General features: G+C 34.9%; 1 protein-coding gene across 1 annotated transcript; it reads right to left on the minus strand.

Moving 5' to 3' along the window:
- Positions 1-460: 460 nt before the first annotated feature.
- Positions 461-2698, minus strand: LOC107574929 (mitochondrial intermembrane space import and assembly protein 40). Its single transcript, XM_016261380.1, has 3 exons — positions 2544-2698; positions 1225-1323; positions 461-1102 (listed from the first exon to the last, which is right to left on the minus strand). Exons 1-3 carry the CDS (start codon positions 2563-2565, stop codon positions 786-788), a joined length of 438 nt encoding a protein of 145 aa, XP_016116866.1. The 5' UTR covers positions 2566-2698; the 3' UTR covers positions 461-785.
- Between the last annotated feature and the right edge of the window lie 16201 nt (positions 2699-18899).

Below are 18899 nucleotides of genomic sequence, written 5' to 3' on the forward strand. Positions count from 1 at the left end.
AGCCACATAAGCTTAAACATATTTAGGAGTTATAAAAAGGATCTGATTTTAGCACAATTTTTAACACTGTTTATTATTAGCATGTTGAAAATGGATCTAGAAACAGCCCCTCAGTGTTAAGATACTTCAATTGAACGAAGCCTACTAGTCTTTGGAACAACAGATCTTTGCATGTTCTTACTAAACAGAAGATCCATTCTTTTATAATGTGTTATTTTGCCATTATAATCGTTTAACATCAACAAATTATGTATTTTTATCATCAGATGATGGGTAAGGCTACCGGTTTACTTACTCACCCCCCCTAATGTTTGTACTTAGTGTGCAACCTTGGGCTACATGCTTTCCAACACTTCAGCAACAGAACATTTCTTCATCATAAAATTGTTTAATCATGTTCTACAACAAAACAGCACATGAAATGTATATTTGTTTTGTTTATTCAATCTCCAATGCCAGTTGACCTTTGATCTGCTGTAGCACACAAGTCAAACAAGCTAAGCTTAGGTTGTGGAGCAAATAATAATCAGAAAATACAAAGCCGGACGGTTCAAATGGCAGTTAACGTTTCACAGGCCAAGTGCAAACTGACCTGCCATTCGTACAGATCCTCATTTTTTCATCGGTCCCTTAAGTGCATGTTAATGTCATTCGAATATTTGATTCACAAAATGCAGTCAGGTGGAGAGCATCGATCCAGTGGAATAGTTAGATATTATCTCTTCATACTCAAAAATGGAGCTCTCTTTGCTGTGAGGTGTGAAGGGAATGAAGCCAAGATAATATTAGCTAGCTGCTGGGTTTTCTGTGGTTGCTGGTGTGGAATCAGGAGAGGATGTAGGGACAGAGTCAGTGGGTGCAGTATCCGCCCCACCAGAGGGGGCGCTGTCATTGTCATCTTCCTGAGGGTAGAGCTCAGGGTACTTCTGCATACACTCCTGCATACTCTGGAAGTTTTCCACACAATCTGAACCCTTTACCTCCTCTTTACTATAGTGGAAACAAGAAAAGGCGTCCTTGAACTGCTGTCCACAAGGGCCACTGGCCATGCCGCCCAAACACGGGCAGTTCCAGTTTATATCACCATTAGGGAGAATAAGACCTGCAGGACCAAATGAAATGAGTGTAAAAATGAGTATCCTAGACACAAGATAAGGCATATTTCTTGCTAAACTACATGATAATTCTTTACACAAGGTTTAATATATTAGTTCAAAAACTTACCGTGATCCTCATATGGATCATTTGGATCATCTTCGATAAGCTCAGCATTACTGGGTGCTTCATGATCCTCCTTGGTGACAAATATGATGCGATCTTTACCTAGTGAGAGACCAGAAGGACGTTATACACAATGTTATCAAATGTTTTAGGGGGGACCAAACAACCAGCCACTGAATATCACATATTAACTGACCACTACACCAGTGTTATTATTGTTAAAAAAAATAGTCAAAAAAATTATTATTTAACCAAATTAAAGCTCAAATTAAAATAAATATGAAATGTTAAATTAAATATACAAATGTTGACTTGGCAATTAACTGAAATATGTTTAAGTACAACAACAACAATAAATCATCATCATAATAATAATAATGTAATTAACTATTAAAGCTAAATGGAAATATTAAAAACTACTAGAAATGACAAAGATCACACAATTATTAAAACAAACTCAAATTCAAACGAAAACGGAATATATAAATAAATAACTAAATACATATATTACATATTAATACTAGTAAATAAATAATACTAAATTTGGTGGGCTAACAATCAATGTCAATGTCTTGCAGACCTGATGAAATATTACAGACGCTGGACTGCAATTTCCGAGTAACCAAAAACCTTTACACTTTATAAAATGTTAAAGAAAACATTTGGTCTGTACACAAGAAATAAATGAACCACTTACACAAGTTCTGTGTCATGAACGGAGTGAATGAACACTTTTTTATTATTAGATTTAAATAAATCTAACATTCTAACTATTGTAATGTTGTGCGTTTAGGTTCATATTACATCATAATTTTTATATAACTCAGAATGTGTTCATAATTAATAAATGAACCATGTGGGGGACTTTAGGTTATGAACTCCCCGGGTTATGACCTTGCAGGCACCTGCTTCATGTAGTAGGGTGACACAATATGGCTATGATGGCTGAAGAACTACATCAAAATAAATCAGATTTAGGACTCATGGAAAACGTATTAAATTACACTAGAAATATATGATATTTTATTGAGCGCTTGCGGACTCAGTTTAATTAGAATTTTCATCTTTAATTTAACCAATAAATCAGTAACTCATCACCAAACTCACAACACACAAACAATATAAGATAATATAACACCACACATTCGACCACATCTGAAAAAATGATTTGCAACTCATAAATATTTAAATAACTTATTGATAGTACTAAGCATGGCTGGTGAGAGTGACTTTTAAGGGCATGCTCATTAGCTGCACCGCTAAACGACAGTGAAAGATGGGTATAAAATGGGTTTAAACGGTCCGAGTTAATTCAGGCATACCTTCCTGCTTGCAGTACGACATGTCTGCTGACAGATCCGTCTGATCGCCGTTTATCCGATCAATGAATCTCAAACACCGGCACAGTGATCGATCCACACGCCCGTTACATCAACTCCAGCATGGAGGTAGCGACAGTGACCACGTGACCACAGCCGGGTTGTATCAAAATAAAAGTCATCATGACATTCTTCTTCTTCTGTGAGTTTATTGGCGGGTTGCAAACCAACTGGAAAGGTGCCCACCGCCACCTACTGTACTGGAGTGTGACGAAGATGGACCATAAAGAAGATTGCTATTTCTCAAGAACTTCATTAATGCTGTAATTATTTTATTAAATTCTACTCCTGCCTTTAAAATATTATTTAAGGTAAATTCCAAAATACCCAAAGCTTGCATATCTCTTATAAGTTCAGTTCTTTCCTGTTCATTTTTTTATACATCTAATCAAAACATGCTCAACCGTTTCCATTTCCTGACATGCATTACATAAACCAGAATTATGTTTGCCGATTATATGAAGTGTTGCATTAAGATTAGTATGATCCATTCTTAATCTAGTATATATAATAAAGTCCTTCCTAATTATATAATGCTTAATTTGACCTTGTTTTATGTTACTTTGTATTCTATAAAAATGTCTTCCTTTTTTACATGAGTTCAGTAACTTGTTAGTTCTGCCATTTACTCCTACAAACTTGCTTAATCACAGACTTTCCTTCTGCCCTGCTTAAAGTGACTGTTAGGCTAATATGATCAATTTTAATAGCTTCTTTAGCCATTTTGTCTGCTGTTTCATTCCCTCGTATCCCTACATGCTTTTACCCATAAAAATTGCACTACACTTCCCATTTCATCATGACATTCAAAATAAAAGTAAAGGAAAATAACCTTGACCGAGCAAGTGACTCTTTTTTTCTTTTAAAGTTTGCTACTTTTCAAATGTATACGTTCAAATTTATATGTACATATTATACTATTTTATTCGTTTCCAAGACCCAGACTTCAGTCTTTTAAAAACTATGAAAATGCTTCTACAAAATGATTTCATTTATAAAACTATGATAATCCAGGCAAAGAGTGGAGTAAACAAGCTGCCAGTGTTTACATTATGAAATTGATTTTCATATTCAATTCAATGAATATGAAAATCAATCAATTCTCCCCCCTAAAGTTTGGGTATTTGTTTACCAAGGGACAACAATGAAGAGCATGCCTCAGACATATGATGAAAACCAAGGTAAATATCACTTGTCAACAGGATAATTTTATTATGGGCCATCAAGCTCTGTTTTTGTAAATAGGAAAATGTTGTGACATTGAATTGTGTGCATTTAAGATTAACATACTGCTAGCTTGTCCTTAGCAAGACAAAGGAGCATAGGCCATTTTATTCCAAAAATGTGATGGAAATGCCATTTGTTCATGACAATCTGAGGAACAAAACAGAAAAGAAAAAAAGGTTTCATGTATGTTCTGGACATTGTTAGCGCAGATATCTTGCAAGAGTCTGAAAAGGCTGTTTATTTGTTCCAGTAAAGTCTAAGAAAAAACTAAATGTATTTGTCAAGAATATCAAAATGATTTGTAGTACAGTTTCAACCATAGAAGTCACTTTTCTTCATGTCTAATTCTTTAAAAAAAGGCTTGTGTACTGGGAATCTCAGTCTCAGGAGACTGAACAGTTGGAGCTATTTTACTGTCATGCCCTCAGACTACACCGACAGCTTGTCAGGAAACAGCATGCAGGCTGTGTTTTACTAATTAACCGAGGCACCTGAGGTGAACTACAGCCCTGTGCTTTTCTGCTGACAGCTTGTTACCCACACACCTCATTACAGAAGACACATACTGAGAAACACAAACTGGGCCTAACATTTTTATTGATATGCGATTTGTTGCATTGTTGTGAGGTTTTATACTTGACTTTTTAAACAGAAAAAGTTTGTGGGGGATTAAAACTGTATTGTTGATTATTAACTAACTGTTAAAAATTGGTGTAGAAATAATTTTCGCTTAGAACTTGCTAGTAAATGTCACAAATAATTACAATAAACCGGCTAGTAACACATTGAACTCAATTAGGCCTAAATGTGAAATTTTGAAGTAGAAAGACTAAAATAGTATTTTCTTGTTAAACGTAGGCTATTCCAATACTGTTTGTTTTCTTGCAACTTTTACAAATATTTATTAGCTTTTATACAGCGTAGCTTTTTTTGTAACACTAGATAAAAGGTATTTTGGTATCAATGTACCACTAGGCAGCAGTATATGTTGATGATCTGTTTATCGACAGTGGTAGTAAAGAAACATCAGCTTTCTGTGGTTGTGTTTTGAATAAGTAAAATAAAATGTAAAAAAAAAAAAAAAGATAGAAAAAAAATGGAAACATTTTCCATCCACTTCATCCACCTCACTTGCCTCTACATCTTGTTAGCTGTTTCCTCTGGCTGGCTGCACAGACTCTTTCACCTACAATGCCTTTTGGAGATTGTGGGGCCTTGGGTTGGTGTATACTGTAAGTGTTTGCCCTTCAGTCACTTTTTTTGTGTAGAGCTTGTATCAGCTCATCTGGTTTTGGCATGGAGAGATGCTAAATTGAATCTGCATAAGGGAGGAAATTATGTCACCTATCACTAGGGCTGTGCAATATATCGAAATTATCGAAATATCGCAAATGTACATATCGCAATATGCATATCTCTACAGCTTGCAATATTTGGGGCCATGGACAAAAGACAAAGAGAAAATCACTCACCACTCTTACCCAAATAACTTTTGTAGCTTAAAAAAGAATCAGTGCATATTGAATTCAAAGAGTAAATACTAAGCAGTTTTATTTTTCCTTTTTATTATTCAGTTCCTAAACTCATGTTAAAATGACATTTTTTTGTAATGCTCGAGTAAAACACTACTGTTCACTTTCATTAGTTGTTGTAGGGGTGCTTTCTTATTAGAATCAGAATCAGAATGAGCTTTATTCACCACTTAAGTGTGCGCAAACAGTAACTCTTGGTACATACATACATACAAATAAGCATATACTGTATATATGACACAAGCTAGTTATAGAAGTTCACAGAACTGACTCAGCAACAGCTGAGTAAAACTGTTTCATCTGAGCATGTGGCACTTTAAGCATTATCATATCGCATATCGAATATCGCATTATTTAATGAGTTATCACATATCGCATTTTTCTTCAATATCGCACAGCCCTGTCACCTTCACAGGCCTTCTTAGGTAAATACTTATTAAACACTATCTAATGATTAACAGATCATTATTTAATGTAAATTGAAATGCTTACAAATGTTATTAAAACTTTCAATTCATTTGATCATGTACTTTTTCAAATTCTTCAAATGATTTTGATAAAATGGATTACAATGATTAAAATCATTAATAAATCATTAACAAACATTATATAATGCTTGACGGATCATTAGTTAATGTTACAAATGCCATTAAACTTTCAATTCATAAGATCATGCACTTTTTTTTTTTACAAATCTACAAATGATTTTAACAGAAATTATACAATGATTACAAGCTTATTTGTTATTGTACTTCTGAATTCTAACAAACTCTTTAAACTTCAGTTCTAATGTTCTTTTTTATTATTCAGTTCCTAAACTCATGTTAAAATGACATTTTTTTGTAATGCTCGAGTAAAACACTACTGTTCACTTTCATTAGTTGTTGTAGGGGTGCTTTCTTATTAGAATCAGAATCAGAATGAGCTTTATTCACCACTTAAGTGTGCGCAAACAGTAACTCTTGGTACATACATACATACAAATAAGCATATACTGTATATATGACACAAGCTAGTTATAGAAGTTCACAGAACTGACTCAGCAACAGCTGAGTAAAACTGTTTCATCTGAGCATGTGGCACTTTAAGCATTATCATATCGCATATCGAATATCGCATTATTTAATGAGTTATCACATATCGCATTTTTCTTCAATATCGCACAGCCCTGTCACCTTCACAGGCCTTCTTAGGTAAATACTTATTAAACACTATCTAATGATTAACAGATCATTATTTAATGTAAATTGAAATGCTTACAAATGTTATTAAAACTTTCAATTCATTTGATCATGTACTTTTTCAAATTCTTCAAATGATTTTGATAAAATGGATTACAATGATTAAAATCATTAATAAATCATTAACAAACATTATATAATGCTTGACGGATCATTAGTTAATGTTACAAATGCCATTAAACTTTCAATTCATAAGATCATGCACTTTTTTTTTTTACAAATCTACAAATGATTTTAACAGAAATTATACAATGATTACAAGCTTATTTGTTATTGTACTTCTGAATTCTAACAAACTCTTTAAACTTCAGTTCTAATGTTCTTTTTTTATTACATTTACAAATCTTGTGAAATAATTAGTCATTTTAAGCAGTTCACAAGCTATTCATGTTAACATTAGTGATTAGTGACTAATCACAGTCTGTAAAGTTTGCATATTTGGTCTTCGTTTGACTTCTACTGTTTTCACATCTTAAGGAATCATTTATTAATTATTTGTTCATGTTTTTGTAGTACGCAATCTAAAGTGGAAACTATTCATCATTTGTAAATGTTTATAATGACATTAGTACCTTTATGAGCAGTCATCTCGATGGCAAAATGTGTCCTAACCTAAATGTTTACACATCTTTACAAATCATTTATTATTCATCTGTTTTTGTAGTACCCAATCTAAAGTTGAGACTATTCATAATTTGTAAATGTTTATAAACCTTTCAGTATCTTTATGGGCACTGGACGTTTAGCTGTTGTAACAGTGTTTGTGTAAAGGGTGGTTAGTTAGCCTAAGTTTATCTAAATGCTTGCTAAAGACAAAACACACATTGTAATTTGGGTGCAAAACATGCTTTTATTGTCTCAAAACTTATATTAGTATACTATTGTGTACCATTAAACAGAATATTCCTTGAATCATTTATCAACAGGAGAAAATACATTTTTCAAGAAAATACTTAATTTATCTTTTATCAAAACAATGTAATATGTATAAACAGATTGAACCATGTTGTTGACCCCTTAAGCAACCTTTAAACCTACCCATACCACCAAACCTGTCCTTAACCTTACCCGTATCACACCCCAACAGCAGCAAAAGTGTTGTAGATTTACAAAAGCTTTTAATAATTGTATAACATCTGTTCAGATCATTTGTAGATTTTCAAGATGTGCATGATCATATGATTTAAAAGTTTAATGACAATTGTACGCATTTTAATTTTCATGAAATAATTATCTGTTAATCATTATATGTAATGTTTGATAAGTTTATTAATGAACATTAACAGGCACATTATCTCATGTTTTAGCTATGTGAATGTATATATATATATATATATTAACTAATGATCCATTAAGCATTATATAATGTTTGCTAATGATTTGTTAATGAAAGTTGATTTATTAATGAGTATTAATCAAAAGTTAAACCAACTTCTGTAGGATTGCATGACAATAATGACTGCTAAAAATTCAGCTTTGCCCCTTTGACCTTAAGAAATGTCTTTCAAATGCATTTTAAAAATATTATTTACCATAAACTTTTGAATGGTAGTGCTAGTGTCATTTTATGTGTGTGTGTGTATATATATACTGTATATATTATTTCAGAACACTTTTTTTTAAAGATATAAAACAAAATTTTATGGGTTTGGAATGACATCAGAGCTATTTCTTTAAAACTTTTTCTGAGCTTGTGTGGTCGGCTTAGCTGTAATTGGAAAATGTCTGGTTAAAGAAAGGCGCTTTTAGGATATGATGAATATGACAGATAATTATAGCGTTCTAATGCTAGAATCCCTTGCCTTCATTTACAAAACAGCTATATTGTGTGTGTAAAATAAATAGGGCATTCTTGAATTTATTGAAGCTGTGTAGGCGATCTGTTACGTGGAGCGGACTTGCTTGTTGACTGGCTATCAGAATGCTTATGTAATTGCTTCTGTCTGTGTTGTTTTTACTCCTGTTGGAAGCTCTGGCCAGACTATCTCTTTTTGTTATTTGCTATGTGTAGATGCAGGCTGTATAGCTGTTATTTCTAAAAAAACATTTCAGATCATGTAATACTTAATTCAATCTAAAGCAAGCAGTTAAAGCGAAGGCAGATTTTCACAGATTGGTGGGTGGCTGCCTGACAGTCTCACACTTTGCCTTTCTTCGTACAGCCTCAATCCCCAGACATTGCCTCATGCATGCTCTGTTCCTTTCTTCATGATCTGTCCACAGTGTTTGTTATCCAACCAGTGTAAACCAGAGTAAACCAGGCCATTGTGGATGGACAATTGTTTTGTCAAAAAAAATTCCTTGCTTTTGCATGGACAAATATTATACATGTTGTATGGATAAATGCTTGTTGTTTGGAGAAATGCATTAAAAATCACTAGACCAAAAAAAATTTACATTTTTGTTTCTTCAAAAGAATCTTTTAGTGAACGCTTCTTAAAAGATCTACTTTATTTAAACCAACATTTGATTGTTTGTTAATGAAAGTTGATTTATTAATGAGTATTAATCAAAAGGTAAACCAACTTCTGTAGGATTACATGACAATAATGACTGCTAAAAATTCAGCTTTGCCCCTTTGACCTTAAGAAATGTCTTTCAAATGCATTTTAAAAATATTATTTACCATAAACTTTTGAATGGTAGTGCTAGTGTCATTTTATGTGTGTGTGTGTATATATATACTGTATATATTATTTCAGAACACTTTTTTTTAAAGATATAAAACAAAATTTTATGGGTTTGGAATGACATCAGAGCTATTTCTTTAAAACTTTTTCTGAGCTTGTGTGGTCGGCTTAGCTGTAATTGGAAAATGTCTGGTTAAAGAAAGGCGCTTTTAGGATATGATGAATATGACAGATAATTATAGCGTTCTAATGCTAGAATCCCTTGCCTTCATTTACAAAACAGCTATATTGTGTGTGTAAAATAAATAGGGCATTCTTGAATTTATTGAAGCTGTGTAGGCGATCTGTTACGTGGAGCGGACTTGCTTGTTGACTGGCTATCAGAATGCTTATGTAATTGCTTCTGTCTGTGTTGTTTTTACTCCTGTTGGAAGCGCTGGCCAGACTATCTCTTTTTGTTATTTGCTATGTGTAGATGCAGGCTGTATAGCTGTTATTTCTAAAAAACCCTTTCAGATCATGTAATACTTAATTCAATCTAAAGCAAGCAGTTAAAGCGAAGGCAGATTTTCACAGATTGGTGGGTGGCTGCCTGGCAGTCTCACACTTTGCCTTTCTTCGTACAGCCTCAATCCCCAGACATTGCCTCATGCATGCTCTGTTCCTTTCTTCATGATCTGTCCACAGTGTTTGTTATCCAACCAGTGTAAACCAGAGTAAACCAGGCCATTGTGGATGGACAATTGTTTTGTCAAAAAAAATTCCTTGCTTTTGCATGGACAAATATTATACATGTTGTATGGATAAATGCTTGTTGTTTGGAGAAATGCATTAAAAATCACTAGACCAAAAAAAATTTACATTTTTGTTTCTTCAAAAGAATCTTTTAGTGAACGCTTCTTAAAAGATCTACTTTATTTAAACCAACATTTGATTGTTTTTCCACTATAAAGAACCTTTTGTCCACTGGAAAATGTTCTTAATGGAACCATCGAAGCCAGCAAAAAAGTCTTAATTTTTTTAAGAGTGTGCTTAACCAAGTCTGAAAATGAGGTTGGTGACCTTTATTTTTATTCTCTCGCCCAATGAACTTTTACCACAATTATAAATATAATGATCAGGTCTCCTTTTCCTCAACCTTTACAATAAAAAAGAAATTGCTTGGGTCTTGCCATCAGATTAGTCTGGGCTCAGAAGCGTTCCAATTTTCTTCATCTTTAACCCAGCCCAGCTCTCCATTTGTTCTATTCTCAATATAGTTTCAGTAGTAGTGTTTTTATGCTTAGGGCTGTTGAGGAATTTATTAAAAATGAACGTGAAACAAATAACTCAGAGAATCAGTGCTCCCCATGACCTGTATTTAATTCTCTCTCGTCTTGAAGCAGCATGGGGTCAGCTAATATTTTATAGATTATAGCAGAGTTGTATAGTGCCTGTGGCGTTCCATGTTCTTTTGCTCAGTCTGCAGCAATAGTCTGAAAGTCTGAAAGCGAGAATGTCCTGTATATTCATAAAAGCAGAACATAATGCTGTGACAAATCCAAAGATATTCAGGTGGCCGACATACAACACTAGCAGAGACCTCAAGCCATTATCCAGAGTTATTGATTGCGGTTTTTGTGGCTTTACAGCAACTGCCTGTTCTCAGTGTATTTATAATGAATGGATAAAACATTTCTGTCTGTGTTAAAAAAAATGTGATAATAGTCAATAAAATGTTTTTAAGCTGCATCTTTGACATGATAAATGCAGAATTTTTTTTCATTGCACGCCATTTATTCTGTCACATATCTATTATCTAATCCATTGAGGTCTCTTTCTGTGCTGAAGTGTAATCATTTTCTCTGAGCTAGAACTGCATTGGGCAACTGATGACATCTTTGATATAACAGGAAGACGTGTCTGTCATAACCCATTAAATCATTCACATCATCTTAGACTTCACAGCTATAAGCGTTGATGAAATCAGCATCACAGGGCAACTGTAGATAATCTCTTTTTGCTTGGTCTTGCTTTCCTCTCTTATTGGCAACGATTGTGGGTCTTGGTCCTATTTTTCCGTTTCTTAAATGTGCTGTTCCATTTAGGCCAGTCTGGTTCATAATCCAGGCCGTCTAGTTGCAAATTGTAATCCACGAGATTCGGCGTACTGTCTTTTGGTCCAATAAGTAATATCTCTGTCTTATCCGAATTTAATAGGAGAAAATTATTGGTCATCCATTCTTTTACATTTTTAACACACTCCGTTAGCTTAGATAATTTAGAAGTCTCATCTATAAGGGTTGATGAAATCAGCATCACAGGGCAACTGTAGATAATCTCTTTTTGCTTGGTCTTGCTTTCCTCTCTTATTGGCAACGATTGTGGGTCTTGGTCCTATTTTTCCGTTTCTTAAATGTGCTGTTCCATTTAGGCCAGTCTGGTTCATAATCCAGGTTCTGGGGTTGAGATCCGTGTGCTGCCTGAGTTTTAAGGAAGAAGAAAAGAATAACATATAGACCAGCTATAAATAAAACAGGTGGTGGAATATGGGTCAAACTAACTTTTTTACTAACTATTATCAAACATTAAATCAGTATTTAATTCAAATATGAAAATATATTAATCAAAATTGTTACGACTTTTAAATCATGACATGTCAAACTCATCAAATAAACAAAAGGTGTTCTGAGATGTAAGTTTGTTGCTTTGTAGTTGCTTGCTATGGTGTTCTGATTGGTTACTAACTTGGTAGGGTGTTGCTATGTGGTTGCTATGGTGTTCTGATTGGTTGCTAACTTGGTAGGGTGTTTCTGTGTGGTTGCTATGGTGTTCTGATTGGTTACTAACTTGGTAGGGTGTTGCTATGTGGTTGCTATGGTGTTCTGATTGGTTGCTAACTTGGTAGGGTGTTTCTGTGTGGTTACTATTGTGTTCTGATTGGTTGCTAACTTGGTAGGGTGTTGCTGTGTGGTTGCTATGGTGTTCTGATTGGTTGCTAACTTGGTAGGGTGTTTTGATGTGGTTGCTGTTGTGTTCTGGTTGGTTGCTGATTTGGTGGGGTGTTGCTATGTGGTTGCTTTGGTGTTTTAGGGTGGACATTAACTTGCTATAGTGTTGCTGTGTGGTTGCTATGGTCTTCTGGTTGGTTGCTAACTTGGTAGGGTGTTGCTATGTGGTTGCTATGTTGTTGTGGGTGGTTACTCTCATAGTTAAAGGACTTTGCTATGTGGTTGCTATGGTGTTCTAGGGTGTTGCCATTTGGTTGTTATGGTGTTCTGCATGGTTGCTAGGGTGTTGCTATGTAGTTGCTATTGTAGTTCTACAATTTGTTTATGTGATTGTTATTGTGGGTCCAGGGCTTTGCTCTGCGGTTGTTATAGTGTTCTGGTGGGCTACTATGGTGTTCTGGGTGGTTGCTAGGCTGTTGCAACCGTGGGTCCCAGGGCTTTGATATGTGGATTCTGTTGAGGTACCAGAGCTTTGCTAATGTAAATAGTTGCTGTGGGGTTCTAGATGGTTGCTAGGGTGTTGCAGTGTGGATGCTTTGCTGTTCTTGGTTCTTAAGGAATTGCTATGGTTGCTAAAGTGTTCTGGTGGTTGCTAGGCTGTTGCTATGGTGTTCTGATCTCTTTGAAAACAAATAACACACCTCTTTTCAGCAAAGCAGAATGTTTGAGTTAACATTCATATTTGTCACGCAAATAGTGCAGGATGGATTACTGTACATCATTACGTTAAGTGTGATCCAGACTTGAAAAACGGATACAATAATGTTTGAAGAACACTGTTTACACTGAGTTGCCTTATTAATGACACAGAAGAATGAGCTGAATTCTGAGTTGTATTTTCCTCTCCCACTTACAATCCAGACAGCCATCTGTCCAAGACAAAGAGGAACGCTGAGCTCATCAATCTCTGTGTTAGTGCTGTTCTCCGCTAATCTGAGACCCAGCTGAATCGTTCTCATAGAATGGAAAGGTTAAGGTCTTTTTAAGGACAACAGTTCACAGATGAATGTATGCCAATGTCCCCCAGAGCCACCGAATCACTTGAGAAAGTGGGACACTGTTGTGGAACACAGATAGTCACGAGGGCATTTGATCCTTGCTGCTTCCAAAGAGATTGGTTTACCACAAAGCGATCATTAGTTACAATGGGTTGCAACTTGCAAGCAGAGACTCTGCTACTGGACATGTGTATCTCTTTCAGGATCCCTGAATAGTCGACAACAGATGAAAAGAGCATCACATTAGCTTATAGTCATCATGAAATCACTGTTTGCTAGAGTGTTGCCATGGCATTTCTTTGCATTTGCTAAGGTATTCTGAGTGGTTGTTAGTGTTCTGAATGGTTGCCAGGGTGTTACTATGTGCAGTGTTGAGTAGATTACTTTGCAGTTTGAAGAGGCTTTGTGTTTCTCAGTGGAGGGTGTTGAGCCACCGGCGCCGGCGGTCACTGTAATTTTTCCTTGTCTGTGTATTGTGTTATGACCCAGGAAAGAGTTTTGTGTGTCAGTATTGAACATTGAAGAGCATACAAGTATACACATAAAAACTTTGATTATAGACTGACCTCTTACCACCATTGGTTTGAAATAGGGTATTTTGGGTAATAACAGGGTTCATTTCCTGATGTCCACTTACAGTGTTGGTCACTGCAGTTAAAAAAGAAACTAGTCTCTTATGCTCACCAAGGCTGCATTTATTTGATAGAAATGCAGTAAAAACTAAATGAATAGCCTATGTTTATGTGTTCACTGTTGAAATGTTGAGAACAATTATATAAAATTTAAATTATTTTTGTAAATCCAGTGTTCAAATGCAGTGTGGCCTCTCAATTTACTGTGTAATTTTAGCCACCTGACTAGTGATTAGTCTTTGTGTGTGAATGCTCACAACTTTTTGAATGTGTATAAGAATAAGAAAAAATCCATAAGTTATGTCATTTATTGCTGTTGTGTGAATAATATGTAATCATGTAATCAATGAAAGTACTGTAGTCTGATTACATGTATTTTCAAATGTAATATAATCCAAATTCAAGTACAGTACTTAATTTTTGGAATCTGATTACATGTAATCAGTTACTACTCAGCACTGTGGTTTCTGTAGTGTTCTGGGTGGTTGCTAGGATGTTGATGTGTGGTTGCTATTCTAAATTAATCTTACTTGAAATTTTGGTGCTTTTTTTTTGTTCAAGTCTGTTAACTTTGGATATTGGCTATTGGCCAATAAAAAGAACTAGCACTTTGATATGTTCCACCCTAATTTCTTGTTTCAGTAGGAAGTATGCCAGCACAGGAACAGCCAAGTGCCTTTAACACTCTCACTTGTACCTTTGGCCTAATTGAAATCACTTGGACTGCTTTAATTTATTGTGCAAGACAAATCTAGACACATTACACAGACATAATTCCTCACATCCTCTCCCCGCTGACCCTTTGGAACAGTCTGTCCTCGGGTGGCTCTGTTCTGTAGTTTTAGTGCTCTGGCTTCAGTTCAGTGGGAACTTGAAGAGGCTTTGTGTTTCTCAGTGGAGGGTGTTGAGCCACCGGCGCCGGCGGTCACTGTAATTTTTCCTTGTCTGTGTATTGTGTTATGACTCAGGAAAGATTTTGTGTGTCAGTATTGAACATTGAAGAGCATACAAGTATACACATAAAAACTTTGATTATAGACTGACCTCTTACCACCATTGGTTTGAAATAGGGTATTTTGGGTAATAACAGGGTTCATTTCCTGATGTCCACTTACAGTGCACTGCAGTTCAAAAAGAAACTAGTCTCTTATGCTCACCAAGGCTGCATTTATTTGATAGAAATGCAGTAAAAACAGTAATATTGTGAAATATTGTTACAATTTGAATATATTTTCAAATGTAATTTAAGTAATTTATTCCTGTGATGGTAAAGCTGAATTTTCAGCAGCATTATTCCAGTCTTCATTGTCACACGATCCTTCAGAAATTATTGTAATATGCTGATTTCTTATTATTATCAATGTTGAAAACAGTTGTGCTGCTTAATATTTTTGTAGAATCCATGATACATATTTTTCAGGATTCTTTTGTGAATGGAAATTTCAAAGAGAGTGTTATTCCTGTGATGGTAAAGCTGAATTTTCAGCAGCATTATTCCAGTCTTCATTGTCACACGATCCTTCAGAAATTATTGTAATATGCTGATTTCTTATTATTATCAATGTTGAAAACAGTTGTGCTGCTTAATATTTTTGTAGAATCCATGATACATATTTTTCAGGATTCTTTTGTGAATGGAAATTTCAAAGAGTGTGTGTGTGTGTGTGTGTGTAGGTCACTCTGACCTATAGGCTTAAATGGGCCGTTTTTTATACTATGCCTTGATGCTTCTATAAAAATGCCAAGGAGGTCAATAAAACAATTATCAGTCAGCAATCCCAATTTAAATCTAAATTAAGCCCAGGTCTCTTACAACATTGTGGAAACAGGGTGTTTCAACACCACACGCAACACCTTTGGTCATTTATAGCTCTTTTTGCCTGAAGCAACTGTTTTTATGTGTAATGTGGGCTGTTACATGTTATTGTATTCATCTGTTTGATATCAGTTTGTAAAAGTGTCTTCATAGCACATTAAGCTCTTTTATTTTTCAAAGGATCAATGAAAATTAAATTTTACATTTGATAATCCATTTAAATATTCTACTTCTGCATGCGTTTATTGGTGTTTGAGGCATTTTGGCTTCTTTTGAATGTCCCCAATAACCCTGAGACAGATGAGACACACAGAAAAAATGTAATAATGTATATAAAAAGCCACGTAGGAGTGATTCAAGCCGATAGTTCGTCTCATACGGTTCTTCCAGCTGACTAAATGGACAACATCTGAACTCAAACTCTATAAAGCGCATACACAGACTTCATTTGTGGGAGATAACTTTTTTATTATTTTTTTAATCTGGGTTTACCTGTGAGACTCTGTGGGGTTGCTTTTTATCCCCCCACTGTGAATTTACTTTTGCTTCAATTCTTGGGTCTCACTAGACAGCTATGTTTTGGAGACTTGAAGCTTTTTGCCCTAAAACTACTTAGTAACTTAAGTAGTTAACTTAGTACTTAGTAACCAAAAAAACTCCAGGTTTTGTATTCGTTTTTCTGTGTAAATGGAAACTTTTAATTTAAAATGTATCAGATCACCATAACAGGATGCTACAATTTGTGTACAATTGGAGTATCACAGTTCAGAGAACCAATTGTTACCACCTGTATTTGTTGCTACATTCACAGTGTTTGAAAATTTTTTTATTTTTGAATTGAAAGGAAAACGAATGTTTGTACATGAGTGCACAGGGTAATTACAAAGCTCTTATGTAACCTCTCATATCAGAAATACTATTTTGGGTATAAAAACAAAAAGTGCTTTAAGCTTTGGACAAACTGATGAGACAGTTTTGTTATGCCAATACTTGTTTTCAAGACACTGAGGTTATTATTGCTCATGTTTCCCACAGTTTTTACTACTGCAGATTCTTGTTTCTCCTACTAAACGTTCCCCTCATGTGATGCTATGGATCTGGTTGGAAAAGACTCTTTTGTATGGCTTTCTCAGTGGGAGTAACTCTGAAAGTTGGTTGTCTTAAGTGTTTCTAAGAGGCAGTTTGTGTTTTTTGGCTCTCATATTCTTCTCATGTGTGTGTGCGTGATGTTTGGCTGGATTAGACAATATACACTATTTGGACAAAGTCATTTAATTGCATTAGATTATAAAGTATCAAACAAATTATTTTAGTCTGACAACCAGAAAGAGTCCAAAATGCTAATATGGTAATGGTAAAAATGGTAATGGTAATATGAATGGTATATTTATTGTTTTAATTTAAATATTGTATAATTTTTTATATAAAATTTATAAAGCTTACAAAGTTACACTTTTACTAGTGGTCTGACCAAAAAAAAAAAAACCATACACGCACATGTTTGTTTCTGTGAATTGTGGGGACTGTCCCTAGACTTCTATTACTTTTATACTGACTAAACATTTTCTATCCCCTAACCCTAAACCTACCCCTTACAGAAAACCTGTTTGTATTGTTACACTTTCAGATAAACATCATTTACTATTTTTAATATTTGTTTCCCCCTCTCGTCGGGACCGCAGGCCGGTCCCCACAATGTCAAAAATTTCAGGTTTTACTATCCTTGTGGGGACATTTGGTCCCCACAATGTAGCATAAACAAGTACACACACACACATTACAATGTCACTGTGATATAGAAAAGAAAAAGAAATATAGGCACAAAGGTGAAAATACAAAATTAGAAAGTCCATTGTCAGAATTTGTAACTCTTGTGTTGTCCTCTTGTCCTCTTTCTATATATGCTTTCCAATTGAATGTTCAAAAGATGCATCTTTGAGCTATTTCAGATAACTGGTTTGTCATTGATCTACATTTTCTTCCTTAGTGAAAGTCAAGATTAACTTGCACAATTCATGGCGAATTAAAAAAAAAACTCTATAAGAAATGTGTAGAAAATATGCTTGACAGTTTATGATAACTAGATAACCATTTTGCATTTAATGACTTATACAATGAGCTAATGATTAGATGTTTTGAGGGGTAAGACTATTGCACAGAGAACTATATAATAGATTTTGATGTCCTCTTGTCCTCTTTCTATATATGCTTTCCAATTGAATGTTCAAAAGATGCATCTTTGAGCTATTTCAGATAACTGGTTTGTCATTGATCTACATTTTCTTCCTTAGTGAAAGTCAAGATTAACTTGCACAATTCATGGCGAATTAAAAAAAGTTTATGATAACTAGATAACCATTTTGCATTTAATGACTTATACAATGAGCTAATGATTAGATGTTTTGAGGGGTAAGACTATTGCACAGAGAACTATATAATAGATTTTGAGCAACATGACAATAACAATGTAACGATAGAGGCATTGTGACAACGAAGTGGGGATTCAATAGCAGGCTTTATTAAAAAGAGCATAGTCAGGACAGGCAGGGTCAGATACCAGCAAACAATACCAGCCAAGGCACAGACAAAAGAGTAATCCAACAAGACAGGCAATGATCAGGGCAGGCAGCAGTCAATCAAAAACAAGGTAGCAGTCCAAGGATCAAAAAACAAGAAAGGCAAAACTTAGGAACATGGAAACTAGGACACACGGAAGGGCTAAACATTCAATCACCAGCGATGTGAGCATGTGCGTGTTCTGTTCTTATAGTCTGAGACTGATGAGGTGATGAGAGACAGGTGATTGCAATTGATGATGAGTCCGGGCAAATGATTATGGGAAATGGAGTCCGGGGTGAAGTGGCAAAAGTCTGGAATGTAGTGCCCTCTAGTGAAGCTCACGCTCCACTCCAGCTAGAGATCGTGACAAACAACTGATAATGTAGGAAACTGCGGACAAATGTGCATAATCAGTTGCATGAATGTACCAAAGCAATCGCAACTTGTTCAAAAGAAAGAGAAACTGATTTTATGATGTGCACAAGTGACTAGATGATGTGGAGGTTGAACAAGTTGTTTTGAGAATTCCATTTCTGATTTGAGAAATGCACCAAAGCGACTGAGAAAAATTGTAAGTATGGTTTAAGGGTCCGAATACTTTATTGGGCTGATGAATGTCACATTCAACATTTTTATTTGTCTGTTTGATATTTGGTTAGCATAACCACAATAGA

Source organism: Sinocyclocheilus grahami, unplaced genomic scaffold (assembly GCF_001515645.1).
Source record: "Sinocyclocheilus grahami isolate Dianchi unplaced genomic scaffold, SAMN03320097.WGS_v1.1 scaffold3.1, whole genome shotgun sequence".
Lineage (NCBI taxonomy): Eukaryota > Metazoa > Chordata > Actinopteri > Cypriniformes > Cyprinidae > Sinocyclocheilus > Sinocyclocheilus grahami.